Source organism: Penicillium pulvis (assembly GCF_028828015.1).
Source record: "Penicillium pulvis strain IBT 33274 chromosome Unknown contig_23_segment0_segment0, whole genome shotgun sequence".
In the NCBI taxonomy this organism is placed as follows: domain Eukaryota; kingdom Fungi; phylum Ascomycota; class Eurotiomycetes; order Eurotiales; family Aspergillaceae; genus Penicillium; species Penicillium pulvis.
Window position 1 is genome coordinate 204422 of NW_026643075.1, and position 16597 is coordinate 221018.

The 16597-nt window shown below is 47.1% G+C and overlaps 7 protein-coding genes across 7 annotated transcripts; 4 read left to right on the forward strand and 3 right to left on the reverse strand.

Moving 5' to 3' along the window:
• Nucleotides 1-40: 40 nt before the first annotated feature.
• On the reverse strand, nucleotides 41-794 carry N7503_004350 (GNAT family N-acetyltransferase; the record flags this gene model as incomplete). Its single annotated transcript, XM_057063897.1, has 2 exons — nucleotides 41-297; nucleotides 365-794. 2 exons carry the CDS (start codon nucleotides 792-794, stop codon nucleotides 41-43), a joined length of 687 nt encoding a protein of 228 aa, XP_056921640.1.
• Nucleotides 795-2671: 1877 nt separating this feature from the next.
• N7503_004351 (carbon-nitrogen hydrolase family protein) lies at nucleotides 2672-3780 on the reverse strand (the record flags this gene model as incomplete). Its single annotated transcript, XM_057063898.1, has 3 exons — nucleotides 2672-3069; nucleotides 3120-3559; nucleotides 3611-3780. 3 exons carry the CDS (start codon nucleotides 3778-3780, stop codon nucleotides 2672-2674), a joined length of 1008 nt encoding a protein of 335 aa, XP_056921641.1.
• Nucleotides 3781-4351: 571 nt separating this feature from the next.
• N7503_004352 (phenylacetaldoxime dehydratase family protein) lies at nucleotides 4352-5383 on the forward strand (the record flags this gene model as incomplete). The annotated part of the gene is made up of 1 exon (XM_057063899.1): nucleotides 4352-5383. The coding sequence occupies one exon, from the start codon at nucleotides 4352-4354 to the stop codon at nucleotides 5381-5383; it is 1032 nt and encodes a 343-aa protein (XP_056921642.1).
• Nucleotides 5384-5775: 392 nt separating this feature from the next.
• Nucleotides 5776-7427, forward strand: N7503_004353 (uncharacterized protein; the record flags this gene model as incomplete). Its single annotated transcript, XM_057063900.1, has 5 exons — nucleotides 5776-6074; nucleotides 6131-6234; nucleotides 6285-6598; nucleotides 6661-6738; nucleotides 6798-7427. 5 exons carry the CDS (start codon nucleotides 5776-5778, stop codon nucleotides 7425-7427), a joined length of 1425 nt encoding a protein of 474 aa, XP_056921643.1.
• Nucleotides 7428-7798: 371 nt separating this feature from the next.
• On the forward strand, nucleotides 7799-9025 carry N7503_004354 (glycosyltransferase; the record flags this gene model as incomplete). The annotated part of the gene is made up of 1 exon (XM_057063901.1): nucleotides 7799-9025. One exon carries the CDS (start codon nucleotides 7799-7801, stop codon nucleotides 9023-9025), a length of 1227 nt encoding a protein of 408 aa, XP_056921644.1.
• A 979-nt stretch (nucleotides 9026-10004) lies between these two features.
• On the reverse strand, nucleotides 10005-11804 carry N7503_004355 (MFS transporter; the record flags this gene model as incomplete). Its single annotated transcript, XM_057063902.1, has 2 exons — nucleotides 10005-10338; nucleotides 10411-11804. The coding sequence occupies 2 exons, from the start codon at nucleotides 11802-11804 to the stop codon at nucleotides 10005-10007; spliced, it is 1728 nt and encodes a 575-aa protein (XP_056921645.1).
• A 3622-nt stretch (nucleotides 11805-15426) lies between these two features.
• Nucleotides 15427-16336, forward strand: N7503_004356 (alpha/beta hydrolase; the record flags this gene model as incomplete). The annotated part of the gene is made up of 3 exons (XM_057063903.1): nucleotides 15427-15858; nucleotides 15896-16029; nucleotides 16105-16336. The coding sequence occupies 3 exons, from the start codon at nucleotides 15427-15429 to the stop codon at nucleotides 16334-16336; spliced, it is 798 nt and encodes a 265-aa protein (XP_056921646.1).
• Between the last annotated feature and the right edge of the window lie 261 nt (nucleotides 16337-16597).

Sequence of the window (16597 nt, forward strand, 5' to 3'; positions counted from 1 at the left end):
ATAACCGAAGCGATACATATAAAGAGAAAACAGGATTATGTCAAACCCCTTTTCCCTGGGGCTCTCTGATCATCAATGCGAACTTTTGACTTCCCTCTCCACCACGCTCCGTGTAATCCAGCTGTATTTCCTCGACGATTCTCCACCCGAGCTTCAAATACACTGGCACTCCTTCCATCGTAGCCTCCAGATATATGCGGGCGTTACTGGCGTCTGCTCTCTCAATACCCCAATTGAGAAACGCCCTTCCTATTCCAATTCTTTGGTACTCGGGTAGGATGCATAGTAGTTCAAGGACTAAGAGGGATTTTAGCAATCAAAATTGTAGAAGTTTCATGTATGGTGGCAAAATGGGTCGACGAACCAAAATCATTCGCCTTGAGATGCAGGTTCCTACTACGCTTTATCATTTCCTCATAAAACGTGTATGTACCCTTGTTCAACTTTGGGGCATACGCCCACATATTCTGCATTTGTGCTTGCGCATCGTTGCTCAGACTTGTGTCTATGGCTCTTTCGAACCCGTAAATAGCTGGTATATTCCAGCGGCTGTATGCGATGATATCACCGGCTTCAGCGTCGACACCCGCTAAAATATGACACTCGGATTTGGCGAAATACTTGAGGGAAGAGACTGTTTTGAATGTGTGAACTGCCAATGGATCACATCCCTTGTATGTGCTGCGCATATAATTGGACGATGGAAAAGAGCGAATCTCAATGCTCACCAGTGCACTTAGGTCAGATGCATTGGCATACTTTATTTCAAAAGGCATAGATGATGTGGGTGCCATCTTCAATTGCAACGTGAGTATGAAGGTTCGATTCCAGTGCGATACATTAAATTGTACACTGAATGAGTCATTTATCAATTCCATGCCGCAACGGTATGATGACAATGACTCACGGAGAGATGAAACTTAAAATAGATCAGAGCATTCCGGAGTGTTTTTCTCCTTCCGAATCAAGTCGTAAGAGTATGGAGGTATCAACCTGCACAATAAGTCCTCGGACAGAAGTGACGGCGGCACTCCCGTTTTTGTCAGGAATTGCAAGAACGTAAATCCCAGGCGAGCCACTCCCAGGTCTCGCCGCTGGCTCCGGATCAAAAAATGCTGTTCTGATGTAGGATTCCCGTCATGGTTCTTTCTAGCATGGGAAAAATATACGGAAACCGGTAGTATATATAAGACCGCAAGACTCCTGGGGATGGATACCCTGCCTCACGGTCGGCGACCGAGAGGTAGCACTGCCCGACAAAACAGGACTCATGCAAGGTTCATCTTTATTGCTTATTCTCCTCCCACGTCTTTCCACTATGATCTAGTCGGTTGAATCATCAATTTTTGTGGCGGTTTGTCAGCTTTCAACGGACATTTATTTCTGGTGGGTCTGCGGGTCGGCCGAAGAGAATCTAGCTACAGTAAGATCTAAACATAGGCCCGGAATTTAGGGTCCCACTTGGCGCTGGACAAGACCGAGCCCTGGAAACAAGAGCAAAAACGAGATGACAAGTCACACAGAAATAGGAGGTAGCTCAGGAGGTTAGTGATCCGAACCAATAGCGAGAATGCCTCACCTGCAGGAGGACGAAAAATAAAATGTGACATGTGGAAGACAAGGCAGTAGATAACACCGACGCTAAGCCAAAATGGATTGTGGTGGATCATATTAAGTCTAACAGAGTAATTCGTTGTCCCCTTCCGATATGGTGTAGTGGCTAACATCGTCGTCTCTCACACGACAGCCGGGGGTTCGATTCCCCCTATCGGAGTTTCTTTTTGCCCTTTTTTTCTTGCCCGCTTCACGGCATACTGGGATTTGACCCTTTTTCCAGTACCATTTCGTTGTGTTTTTTTTGTCTTAATATCAAGGATCGAGAAAAGCACTTACCCAGAGTGTCCAATATATTGTGGGTCAAATCCAGGGCCCTGTTCATCTTGTCCTATAGTCGCCGCCCGCTGCTTATCATGGCCCCGGACAACCGCTGTCGTCGCACCATCAACCTACTTGGGTTATCAAACAAAGTCAACGCCAGATCAAGTAGTATATGACCCGCCATCTCCTTTGGTGAGTACTGGATATTGGCGAGCAGACGGCCCATCAAATCCGTCTCAGGCTGCGCTACTCTCGTACGTAGAGCGGTAGATATCAAGATTCCGTTTGTGATGGCTGATTTGCTGGCCTCTTTGTTTCAGGCCTTTAGGAGCGGTCGACGTGGAGACAGTTTCTGTACCGGGGGAATATTTTGCGGATGGCCGTGTGTGATTTTCCATTTTGCTATTTGCTTATAAAGTCGACGAGGAGAAAGTTTGACGGGGGAGGTGTAGATGTCAGCTTTTTTGTCTACAACTGGACGTGCGCGACGCGAAGGCTGAGATGGGGGTGAAGTTCCGAAATATTCGCCTGATGGGCTCTAGGGGCAAGACTATGCCTGCGTGCGATGCGTGACAAGAATTGAAAGTGGTGAAAGATCTCAATTAGGAATAAGGAAAGAGGAAGGAAGAAAGTAGAGCTCGCAAGGGACTTAATTTAAGAATGGGAGATCCAGGTCGTCTAGGGAGATCTATAGTTGAACACCTCACTAACGGCATTTTGCCTGGCGCTTCAATTTGAAATTAGAAGCACATGCTGATTTGTTGCGCGGAAATTGATTGACCAAGGGTCCTGTTTAAATGACCTCGCTCTGTATGTCGCCTTCTTTGGTGCTTTTCACAATCTCGACTGCTTCCTCATCGTGAACCATCTTCTTGACCTGCTTGCGAACGTGAAGCGTCATGAGGTCTGGGCGACTATAATGGCCGGTAGCATCTGCGAAAATCTTGGTGGCCACGATTTGATCCATATCCAAATCGGCATAAATGATCTTTTCCGTTGTACTATCAGCAGGCTCCGTCAATCTTCTACCATCTGGGCCAAAGATGGCCGAGCTACCTCCTCCAGGAGATGACATCAGCGCTCCCCCAGACGTGTTCATTTTCTCGATACCCTTTTGAGTAATCAGTGCAGTGCAATGGAGCACGAAACTCTGCGACTCTATGGCGTATGTTTGGGAAAGACTATGGCAGCCTAGAATTATCTTAGTAGATGTTTTTCTGAAGAGGCTAGAATGAACGTACCTTCTGCCGACATAGACCACAGATCTGAGCCACCACTGTGAGGAGTGAGACTAGGCCATGCTGAAACATGGATATCTTCCTGCTGGGATAAGGTGTGATATTTCAGCAGAGGCTGAATATGCTCCCAGCATGACAGTGCACCAACTCGTGCAAATGGAAGCTGTACGACACTTGCGAAGCATTCACCTGAGGCATCACCGAATATTGTTCGCTCCATGTGCGTAGGCTTCATCTTGCGACGATGAGCCTTGATCTCTCCATCTGGTCCAATCATTACCTGAGCGATATAAACCGAGTCACTGAAATTTTCCGAGAAGCCCAAAGAGACAGCGATTGCATTGGTGCTTGCGCAAAGCTGAATCTGCTTCATCTCGGGAGAATCTAGACGGATTGAATTCTTGATATAGGCTACATTAAGCTCAACGTCGAGTAGTCGGGTCCTATGGAGACTGTTAATACCAGTGGTGTTCTTGTCATCATTCCTGACTTACCATATCCAACAGGGATACCCGGGTATCCAACATTCGGGAAAGGCAATCAGCTTCGCCCCGTTCTTAGAAGCCTCTGTGATCAAATCACAGGTCTTTGCCACCCCGGCTGCGAGATCCAACCAGGCTGGTTCGGCTTGGGTGACGGCAACACGAACAGTTTGGGTCGACATGATGTATAAGCTTCCAAGGTTTCAAGATGTGGATATTGTTCCGATGAGGTCGGGAGATTCTAAGACGGGGGAATGCCACATTTATACTAAATCTCCGAGCACTACCTACTTCGCCCCCCTGTGACTTTTCGCCAAGTGCGGGATTGAAGCTTCCGCGGTCTTAAAGTATATCTCTGTCTTTATCTCAGTTTGGTAAGTTGTAATCTCCTTATCTTCCTATCAGGGTACCTTGATAAGGTCGATCGTTCTATTCAGGGTTTTAGTGATTATGGGGCATCTGCGGAGGTTATACTCTCCGCAGTGCGGGGAACCCAGTCACTGGCACCAATCACCTCAAATAATTTGCAATGATTTGCTTCAGGAAGGGCTATGCTGACTATTTTTTATCTATTCCCATTGTTTTTCCGTGGAACAAATTGTACTGGAAGATGCGGAAGGATAATGTCCGCAAATTTTAACGCTGTTCATATCCTGATAAGCGGAATCTTAAATAGCGCGGGGATCTGCAGCAACGTTATCGAATCACGAATTCTTGTTTCAAAGTATCACTTCTATCTACGTCCATTAAGTTATGTGGGGAGTCAAATTGTCACAAAATGAGCCATTCGTTTACTCCATCTTTGGCCTTCAATACCGCGATGGCGAACCGACCACCGAAAAAGAGTCTATGAGAAGCAACTTCGATGCTCTTATCACCGCCAAAGCCACTTACATCGATCGCGTCATCCAAGAAGATGCAGTTACCACAAATCATGGCAAAACCTTTGTCTGGCTTGGGTATTGGAAATCTCGCACAGAATACCTCGACTGGTGGACGAGTCAACCGGTATCCCACTTCTGGTCATCGCTACCTCTAGATGCGGGAATGTGGAGAGAAGTGATGATGCCAGATGCATCCCGCACACAACATGGCACCAACAGGACAGATCAGATTGGACTTGGTACTCTCGGATCCCGAGTGTCAGTCGCCGACAAATCAGGATACTGGGGCTGTTATCGGCAACGAATGAGTGCAACCAGTGATAGATTCGCGACGCCCCTCGCGAAGGATTTAAAACCCTGCCCCTCTATAACACTCCCACTAGGTCAGGTTTCTATCCGCTCTGAAAGAGTTCTCTTGGCCCAGTTTCCAGACAACATATGCTTCGTTGTCGAGGGCCAAGACCACTCCGAGATCTCACCAGAAGAAAAAGACTATTGGTTTCATAATTTTCACGAATCCGTCGAAACTTGGATCAAGGATCTCATGTCCGCAGAGGCAGATTCTGGGATCCTGGATGGCCGTTTATGCTTTGATGCGGAAAGTGGAGCCTTCGGGAATTCCCCAATCTCGGCGCTCAATTATAACAAAAAGATCCAGCTGTTCTATTTCAAGGACATGCGGCACATGGAGCGTATTGGGCGCAGTAACAAAGGGCATGCGCAGCTGCGGGACCGCTTTTTGGCGGCATATGGGCCAGGTGGTGATATGAGTGCCGGGAAGATTGGAATGTGGGTTGAGACGACGGTGCTTAAAGCAGGAGAAATGGAATGTGAATATGTCGGTTGCTTGGAAGGGACAGGATGGATGGCGTGGGCAGGTCCTGGATCCAAGATTGTGTAGATGGTGAGAGATGGACAATTAAATGGAACAAAGAAAGAGGATCTTGAGTGGAACCTGGAAACTATTTACAATTTACAGGGACTCTGAAATTCCCAATCTCTTCGACAACACGTCCAAGGTTATTTTTTAATGAATTTAAATTGCTCATTTGCAAATCCACATCGGCTCGACTGTGTAATGCGATTCATGTAATTTGTCTGGCCGTTTGTGATCGTTGTATGTCGGTGATTCTTTGTTGATCATTATCTTCTGGGAGGTTGGAATTTAAAAGAGGCTTTTCATTTTGGTCATCACCTTTTTGTTATCATCTCAAGCTTTAAGATTGCATTTTCCCTTGAACTTGATCCCATTTGACCTTGCGCTTTCCTAGAAAGCCTACTGACAACATCAAAATGTCCCCCTCGGTTCTTCCCACGTCGACTGCCCAGTCAACAAGTCAGATGAAAGTGATTCTCAAAAGATCCGTGTGGGATCCAGTAGACCGGAGTCCTGTGCAGGTGGAGGATCTAGACCTCGACAAATCCTACGTGGACGATCTGAAAGAGGCAACAAAAAAAGAAGGGGATAATCAAGACTTCAAAATACCAGCCAAACAGACCTGGATCAACCCCAACCCGGGAAAGGTTCCCCTATATGACATCGAGCAATTACCAGAGGGCTGGCATCCAGCAGAACCGGATCTAGACGATGAGTATGTCTAATGCACCTATCCGTTAAAGTGATGTTAGACTGATAGGTTTGGCACAGTGATACGGTGCGTCAAATTGAAAGATGTTACGAACGACTTGATGAGGGGATCATGCCCCATATCTTCGAAAGTAAGCTAGAAAGACTTGAAACAGCTCTCATTTGTAAGCAGTGAGTCTCTTGGACCGAGTTGACTAAATTTACACTTTCCAAGCTGCTGACCTGCCTTCGTATAATAGAATGTTCAAGCCTAGAGAGGACTCCACACTGCCCGAAGCAGTTGTTCAAAGATTGGAAAGCCTTGACAGCCTTTGGGAAAGCATTTACAAAGCTGGCGACCGATTCGAACAACTAGTTAACATCGAAGCTGTCATGGACGCCTATAGGTCCGGTGAATTGCTATGGAATGGCCTTGTCACGTATTGGTCCTTTGGTAGCCAACTCTGTCAGCCTAGACCTTTCAATTGGGACGAATTTGAGGCGATAAATGAAAGATACGAGGGGAGCTTGTCTTTCTGGACTGAAGGAGTAAGTTTAACTTTCGTCAAGTTCCAGTTTCTGGTGAAAAATATATTAATCAGTCGTCTTAGCTGGACGGACCTGGGGATGAACACTGGAAATATTGTATATCAACTAGTCCTTCTGCCATGCACAGGTTTCTACACGTGGTATGTCCGAATCTTCAGAAGCGCATATTGAGAACCACCAGGCTTAATAAACCGTTTAGTACAGGGTTGCCTTTCGTCTTCCCAACTTCCAGTACTGGGAGGAAATGACAATGTTATACGATACTGGGGCAACGATGACAAGAATATTTTGGGACGACGTCGTTCGGCTCCAAGGCGAATTCACCACAGATGGTCATCCCATCCCGATAGTGGGAGCAGTCCGCGCCGAGGAGATGACCTCTTTTACCGGTGCAACTGTGATAATGATCGAAGTCTGTCTAATAAACCAGGCCCAGCCCAACATTCGTGAAACACCATGGATCAGAATCCAATGTGCCGTCTCTGAGGGACCAGCTGATCCAAGATATCCCCAACGACTTGATGGACCCTGGTTACGGCAGTTTATGCATACTGCGACTGAACCAGACGGATACAATCGGATACGTATTGCGAGCAATAGAAGCGAGCTGTCATTGATCAGGTTTGGACTGCCTCACACGGTGGATCGACGTTTGCCTAGAATTCCATACTATACAGTTGAGCGGGGTGAGCTTGAAGTACCACCCGCCATACGACCGGCAGATTTTTCGGGAAACTCTTCAGAAGAAGCAGAGAGAAGAGTGGTTAAAAGGAGCAAGAAGATGCCTAAGGCAAGCCGACGTGGGATTGAAGACGATGTTGTTGGCTAGGGATGTCGATTAGGCTGTTTTCACTACTTTCCCCATTTAGAGCTTCTATAAAGTATCCATGAATTTAACTTTTTTATGCTTTGACGTTTAGTTTTCGTTCAATTGGAATAGAAGAGAGAACAGATAACATTATCATCGTCATTGTTTTTGGTAGGTCCAGCCCCTCGGGTGAATGATTACCCCACATTAGCCAGTCTGACTCACTGTGCCTCATCATTACAACACATCCTGATTGGCTATGCTACTCAAGGAACTCAATTCATGAATGATCTATAAAAGATACAAGAGACACGGCACCCATTCCATGTCATTCGGTACATCTCGAGATGCTTGTATCTAACTTAACATCGACTACAACTTCCACTTCCACAATGGATGATTTTCTTCCGCCCGGGATGCATGTCATCCCCTCTGAGTTGCTCGATACACGCCCCGACGGAGATATCGACTTTGACCTGGCTCAACCCCCGCCAGTGACTGGCGTCAAAAACATTTGGTTTTTTTGGCACTCTGGCTACGCCAGCATGCACCCATACACGCAGCGGACCGTGCGCGCATGGCACCGTCGATTCTCCAAGCAAGGATGGACTGTACGCATTATCGACCGACAACCTGGCTCAAAAAGCAATATCGACGAGTTTCTGGATGTCAGTGATCCCGAACTATTCCCACATGCCTTCACCAACGAGACTCTCACTGGTGCATACGCACTACAGCACACTTCAGACCTTGTGCGTTGGCCGCTTCTCCTGCGGTATGGTGGGGTCTACGCTGATGTAGGGTTGATGCAAATTGGAGATTTGGATAAGCTGTGGAATGATTTTATCGCAAACCCGGACTCTCCCTATGAGGTACTGTCCTACACGTCTACTGGCAGCGATTATTACAACTTATGTAATTATTTCCTCGCCGCGCTGCCAAATAACGCGCTCTTCGCGCGCTGTCATTCTTTACTTCTTGCGCTTTGGGGAGCAGATGGTGGCAAGACCTCCACTGAAGGGATGCATGCTAGCCCGTTATTGCGAGGTGCTCCGCTGATGGGAGGCAAATTCACGATCACAGAAAAAGATGGAACTTTCATCGGACCCGACGAAGTCAGCCGCATTTTGACCGATTATATCATCCAAGGCCAGGTAGCCACAGCGGTAATGGGACTGGTCGACACCGAAGATAAATGGGATGGACCATCCTATTGCATGGAACATTTTTATGCGATAGATTTTATGGAAGGGTCACAGCTCATCAATGAGCTAACAGACTGGGACGGACAGAAAGCGTTCGATCTAATGTCATTATCTATGCCGAAAGAGGGCGAAATAGAGTCCAATGAACAAGAAAAGGCTCGCGAAATTGTCGAGGCTTGTCTTTCGCGCAGCTTTGGGTTCAAACTTGCACACGGCCTCATACTACGGGTTTACAAAGCCACTCTTGGTTCGCTATGGCGGCAAAATCCTGACTCCGATATTGTGAATGGCACATACGCTGCTTGGCTTCGACATGGAATTTCGTACTGGAACCAAAACATGGTCCCCAATCGAGTAGTGCTGCCATCAATTCCGCCGACAAAAGTTGGGAGATTACTCGAAAATACTGAATAGAGATAGAAGACTGGGTTTGCGATACAGGGCCATCTCACGATTTTCAGTATAACAATCACTGATGAGGAAACTTTAATGCACAAATCATGTATCCATAGCCAGTTAGCGAAAAGCAATAAGAAGTACCCAATATTAGGTTCGGTATTCTTTAATCAAGTTCAAACCGGATCGATATCAAAAATCTACCCTCATCATAACCTTGTCGGTAATCTACGACCGTTACGTTCCTCGTAAGTCGGCTTGAGACTTCTGGCTGGCTACTAAAGCGACATTCTGCGTCGATTTATAGCGTGTACTCTAAGCGCGCGCCGTCCCCGACCGGGTAATAATGGTTCGAAGATCATGGATGAGACGGTAGACAAGTGATCTGGGGCCGTAAAGGCTCTCTCCTCATTCAATACTGTAGCGTTAGTCTTGGAAAGGCCATAAAGGTTCACATAAGTGACTGTTACCCGGCCATGTCGCTGGCTGTCTTCTGTGACACAGCTCTGACAAGTGCGAAGTATTCTCAATCGAAGTTTCAGCCATACAGAGCACGCAGATGATGCTTCGAGATATAGCTATTTCAAAAGCAGTTGTTATCACATCCTCCTTACCAAGTCCTGCTATCCTGGTCACAGTTAGTCTCGTCTCAAGCTTCTATCTACTATGACTACAGCAGGGCATTCACTTTGGTGCACTTTTTATTCAGTAATGGCGTTTCTTGCTCCCTGACGAGCAAAATCCCGGGTTTATAGACCGACTAACGAACATCAATAAAAAGGGCATACGAAATTTGGCTGATTGGTTTTCCAAGCCTGCGCACTGATCGTGCCCTCTCCCCGTCACTCCTTTCATGTAGATTGTCACATGACATGATGTGACACCCAATGAACACTGGCCCAAGGGGACGAGGTGTACTAAATAAAAGAGCTAAATTGAAAGGCCTGCGCAGACGGAAAATTCCAAATTTCGACAATTAATTGGACGGCAGATAGGTTCAGTTGGAGCCGGAGTTTGAACGGTCAACGGCGGCAACTTCTGAATTTTTGGCGATGGTACTGGCAACATTCTCAGTTTCCTCTATGTCAGAGGATCTTGTATTATCACGAGCTTGCTTTTCTTCAAACCGTTTCTCCACATTCTGGCGTACTTCCTGCAGCTTTGCCAGTTGTCTTTCGGCCTCGTTGGCAAATTTGGATTTAGCGCGCAATTTTGAGCCAAATCGGAAAAAGATAAAAGGCAAAGGCGTGAATGCCAAAGACAGGAAAGCAGGAATAGACGAGGCCCACTGAGTCCCGAGATTATTGTACATGTACGTGGTGAAAAGAGGGCTGTTTAGATTGATGGCTGGTCAGCTGCATTCATTAAAACCAAAAAGGGTAACAGAGGTTTGCATAACGTACAATGCAAAGCCAAAGAGGGCGCGAGCCATAGCGTTGGTAGCCGCTGCTGTGGCAGCAAACAGGCTATATGTATCAATAAGGTAGTTTGTCATGGAGATGAAGACGAGAACATTGCCCAACCCAAAGAAAATAGTGCCCACAAGGCCCACTGCCCAGTGAATACCAGTGTATGATGTCCACGCGAACCAAAACAGGCTGACAGGGAGCATCACAGCTCCATAGAAGGCCGGCTCAAGACGCATTTCAGGGTTCGGCACAACCGCTTTGCAGGCGATTTTCTTGCGGTACTTAATTTCAAGGACAACATAGAAGGGCACAGCAAGAATCTGACCGATCATGATGCCAATGTAGGATAAGCCCGACACACCTTGGCTCCAGTGGCGTTCAGTGATAAAAATAATGGGAAAAGCCGCGAAAATTAGATAGAGAATACCATAGATAATCGCAGCATACACAGCCATAGCAGTCGATATTGGTTCCCGTATTGCCATGACAATAGGCCTCGTGATAGCCGTGCTCAAGGTAGCTCTAAGAGTCTTGGGCGGGATGCCAATGTCGAGTTTGCTAACAAAGACTTTGCCGGTCTCCTTGCTTAGTATCTTTGCGCGACGTCGTAGGATATAGGGCGCGTAAGTCTCAGGCACAAAGACCAGACCGACAACAAACATCATGGCGAAGAAGACAGTGCATAGAACATTAACCCATCTCCATCCGGCACCAGCCGCGAGGAAGTTACCGCAGACAGGGCCTAAGGTTGGGCCAAGGAAAGGGAACATAGAGTATACCATAACGGCGAGCCCACGCTCCGCCGGTACGAAGATATCGGCGACTACACCAGGTGAGTTGGAAATTGCCGCCGAGCTAAATGAACCCACCAGAAAGCGAAGCACAATTAAGGCAGCAACTCGATCTGGCTTGCTAGCAGTCGCCGCACCCTCGAACAAGACCGACGCGCCCATGGTAATAAGGTAGATAGATTGGCGACCGTAGAGTTCGGAGAGCGGGCCCCAAAGAAGCGGGCCAAGGGCGAATCCCAGTACATAGAGGCAAACACTGAGGATTGCTATCTCCTCTCTCACGTGGAAGAAATCCTCAATTTGAATGATTGCGCCAGCGAAGACTGTCGAAGAAAAAGAGCAGGCAAGCGTGCTGAAGGCGCAGATCAAAACAATGGTCCATTTCACAGCTGCAGGCAAGTTGAAGCCATTCTTGGGATCGTTGGGAAGCCAGTCGACCATGTATGGATCTTCAGTTGTTCCACTGCCTGGATAGTCATAGTCACGGACTTGACAGGTGATCAAAGTCTGGTCTAAAACTAGCTTGATGTAGCTGGGGCGGCTGGGCTGATGCGCTACTTCACTTGCAACACCACTGACTGAGTTCAATATTGCCATATTGAATCAGAATTGAGTTTGATGCCAATGATGAGCGTGTATATGAAACGAACTGGCGAGCCGGAGACTCGGAGACTTGTGAAATTAGATAAAGCCAAATAGGTGAGAAAGAGCTGATATATAGGTTTCCAAAAGAAGACTACCATAGACTTAAAGGTATGATCCATCTAAGTATTGATGGGACATCTATCTAATTATGGCAATAGCTGTATGTAGTCAAAAACAACTGCGACACGAAAGCTTGGCGGAGATACCGGAGGTAAAGATAGCTCGGACATATTTCTCTTAATTCCCTCAACAGGGGTGCCCTACAACAAAACAACTGCCACTTAAGCACAAAAGCTACTCTGTAGGGCTGCCTGATGTATCAAGGCCCGTTCATCCGTTTAATAGACTAATTACTACCCCACAGGTCGTATGATTGTTCGATGTTTTATGCTACACATTATTCACATAGTTCACGACTGAGCCGCCCACCTCCACCCCCAAACACATGATAGATGCTGTTAATTACAGGTTCATGTTTCGAAGCCCAAGGCTCAAAATGAGGTCTCGACTTTTATCACAGACCCGGAGTTAAAACGTTGGAGCTCTGTTTGTATAGCTGAGTGGCCTAGCCCAACTTGCGGACGAAGCCGATTTTGCTTGGGGAGAAAGTGCTCAGCAGCCAAACCCTGCTAGGTGGTAAGCCTGGCTACTTGGTCGGAAACGGAGACCATTATGCCGAATTAGCCCTGAATGAGGAGCTTTGATGTTCCTTGCTTTCTGTTCCCCTTTTACTTCCTGCTTAGTTCTCCAGCTTCGGTAACTTGGTTGGGTTGGACAGATTTCTTTGACCTCTGAGGTCCATTGACTTGTTAAATTGATGGATATATTCACCAAATAATTATAGCCATTCATGTTTTGCCCGGGTGTTTATTACATCCTGTAGGATAGGCGGCTCGGCCCGCGAACCAAAGTATCTACAGTACTATACTAAACTTCGACACCGCGTAAGTCAAGCCTATCAAAGAAGCCTCCGGTGACAAAGTACAGCACTTTAGTACTAGACATGCATCGTAATTTATGAGGCTTTGTATAATAAGCCTTTGCAGGACCTTTATTATAGAGCAATCAACGGACACGTGTGGTAACGCCGGGCTGGTAACTCCGAGTCCGGAGTTAATTAAATTGATGCCACATAGGTCCCGCACGTCGAGGGATACACCATATACATACTGGGTCACGAGCTGGCCGGGCGGCACATATAGTAGGGGGGAAAAATAGGGAACTTTCTCTACCAATTCTAGGGTAGCTTTCCTGGTTTGAGTTGTGAGCAGTTAGAAAATAGCCCCCGGCGGTATTGTTAGGGGGTTTTCTTTGTATCTGGAGCGCCTTCAGTATGTACATTCCTTATCCTTGCTGACTATTCTGCACATCATATTCCAGTGAAAGTAACAGTTGTTCAGAAACAAAAGAGCTTGCCGCTCCGATGTAGGAACAGTGCCAGTAAATCGGTTTTAATGTCGGAGGAATATCTTTGTCTGGCGTAGAATTGCCGATCAAAATTGCTCTGGGTCAGGTGTGGTTAACCAGCGCACAAAAATCTCTAGACAGATCAAAAAAGAAGCGAGACTTATGGAACTTGGGTCAATCCCTTGGGACGCTAGACATATTGAAGAATCTTGTTTGATGACTTGAACTGCAGGCGTCTTCGACACTGTGGATATTGTCTATTGTGACATCTGTTCTTCGGTGCGCTGGCATGCTGGGAACGGGTGGTGTATCTAGCACCCCGTAGATGGTCTTGAATGACCTCGGCTCACGCTTTCACACCTCTCGTTTGATCCCCACGGGGGTATAGGAGTGTATGCTTTGAATTCCTCGTACGATCTATGTTGTTTTGTGTTGCTGGAACGATCTGCGCATCACCGAGTGTGCTGCCAACGGGCGTGTCCGTCTTAATGCGTATTGAAAACAGTACCACTATAAACAGTACCTCCAGGACTATGCCTATTCCGATGTTGCCACGACAAACCTTGGATTTTCAAACCTCTTGTCAGAGGCGCAAGCGCAAGCAATGAGAAGGTTTGCATATCCTTTGATGGCTTGTACGGCATATCTGTCTAATAAACCAACGAAGGCATTCATGTGTGCTTGCAATGGAAGACGTAAGAGAGATCTACGGACGTACGTGTGGAAGTGTACAGAACGTATGTGGTGATAACATGTGGTATGAAGAAGGAAGAAGTCTAAGCTACTGAAAGTGAAGGGATATGGTAGATACAGGTCAAGTGACCCAACAAGAGGCTTTCCCAAAAACGCGTGGCTTAGCTGGAGCTGCAGGGATGTCAGTCAGCCTTAAGCCGCACCACGGACGCTTATTCAATACGAGAACTCCCCCGCCCCTCACTCCGATCACTGGACTTCTGAGAGATTATCCAGTAGCCTCAACAATGGTGCTCAATTCACTGATAGCACTCATCATCGCAACCTCTGTAATCCAATTTTGGATTTGGCGCGAAACTCCTCTCCAAAGGCAGAAAAAAATGCGAAAGTGCCGATGACGTCCTAGTAGATCATGCCGAGCAAGTTGCGGTCGCATCCAAGCTGGCCGATTTGACCACAGGACTTTGCAAATCTGCAGATGCCTTTCCTGCTTTATATACAATCAATGTCACATCTGGTCACTGAAAAGCATGAACGGCCGCTGCGAGACTATGCACTGCGACGTAGGATATACCCTATTGACCTTGGTCAGAGTGAGCAACTAGAACTTCCTGTAGGAGGGCTCGCGACCAACCCGGTGTTGAGCTTGTTCGGATGATACTAAATCGAGGTGGCGATCCGAACGGCAGGCTTGGAGACCTAACAGTTTGGAAGTACTTTATGGGGTTGATCGACTGTTTCAACAAGGATCTGCAGGCCTTGATAAGGAGAGCATGCAACCCTGGTTTGCAGCGACAGAAATTATCATTCGACATGGTGCTGTGCGGGTCATCGAATCAGAAACAACTGTGCCCAGACAATCTTCAGGGCGGGCCTGTGTGAAGCTTGGTGGACGCGAGGTACTTGCGTACAAAAGTATCGCAGCAGCTTTTGGGAAGGAGGAGGGTGACATGTTAGGCTCCCTTGCCTGGCGGTTGAGTGTCATAGGGCAACATCTGTATACAACTTTGACTAGGACCATGCGGTCCTCCATTCAAAGCATATATAGCTAAAGCTCCCCGTCTTCTCAGCCGTACGTAAGCAACATGGGCTTAGGTACGCCGAAGGGTCATAAGTCGTAGAAACAAATTTCGCGTGTCGATCCGTTAGGTAGCCTGATCTGGGAAGGCAGTCATTCTTGACCTTATGGCTTGCGGGTCTATCCGGAGAGCGGCAAGGTGGTGTGTAAGAGCTTTGCAAAGGGCATAAGAGTCGGGACACACTGCATTCCTATTGGGTGGCTGACTGCCAAGATAACGGAGAATCCTAGCAAAGGGGACCAGCGTCGGAAGCGGCAAAACTAACCATAATTAGGAAGACAACGTAATTCCCTAGCGAGTTCCCCCGCACTCGCTCATTAGCTTTGTTTCTTTCGATTGGCAGTTATCTGATGACGATATTCTACGAAATGAATTCCTCAAAGAAGCCAACCATTATGCTTTTGCATGGCGCTTTTCATTGGCCAGATTGTTTTGATTCGATTACTCCGCTCTTGAAGAACGCTGGATACAGTGTGCATAACACCACACAGCTTCCAAGCACAGGCCATGGGTCTTCCAGCAGCCTACAGATGGATATCGATGCTGTCCGGGCTGCTCTCCTGCAAATCCTCGGGGGCGACCCTGGTCAGAATAATGGCCACGATTGCGTTTTAGTGATGCACTCCTATGGTGCCGTCCCCGCTGTCCAGGCTCTGCAAGGCCTCAGCAGTAAGGAAAGAGGCGCTGGTCAAACTGCTGTGTTAAAGCTGGTATACCTTACCTGCAACATTCCTCGTGTTGGGGAGTCTCATTTGCAACAATTTGGAGACTGGGCGACCCAGACAGGATGGATTGCTGAGGAATCGGAATCGCCTGTGAGCATCAATGTAGGTAGTTCGAAATGATGTACCAGAATTGTTCCAGCTTGGTAGTCTACTGATTATTACGGTACAGGATGATGTCGTTAAGTTTATTGGTAGTCCAGACGCATTATATAATGGCCTGGATGAAAAACTACAATTGACCTTATATCACGACCTCAAGACTCAATCTGCGTTGTGAGTGCTTCTTTCATTTTTAGTGCTGTCCTAGTCTATGAGGTTTCACATCCACTTACTTGTGTATTCTTTCAGGACGCTGTTGACTCCTTTGGAATATGCTGGCTATAAAGAAATCCCGGGTTGGTATCTGATCACTTTAAAGGATAAGTTGATGCCTCCCGAATTTCAAAAACTATGCATTGAAGCTGTCGGAGATCGAATGGAGCATGTAGAGGAAATTAACACGGGCCATTCCAGCTTTCTCGTCGAACCGGCTGCTGTCACTGATTTTATCATCAGAGCTGCAACTAGTACGGGGGTGTGAACGACAAGCTGTGAGGGTTTAGAAGTTCTTGGAAAGATTCGGGAAAGGGCTGAGGATTGGATGTGGAAAACTAATGTAACACGTTTCTATATTTTAATCTGAATATGCCCTCCAGAGAGTGAGTGGATTTGCTCCGATCAGGGTTTGATTTAGCCTGTTTCTTGACAAGCACACCCTGAGATCTAGGCAGCAGACTAAAAGGTTCTTCAGGTCCTCCGATCTCGTGCGGATTTTCCCACTCTCCACTATTGAAAGTCTCCG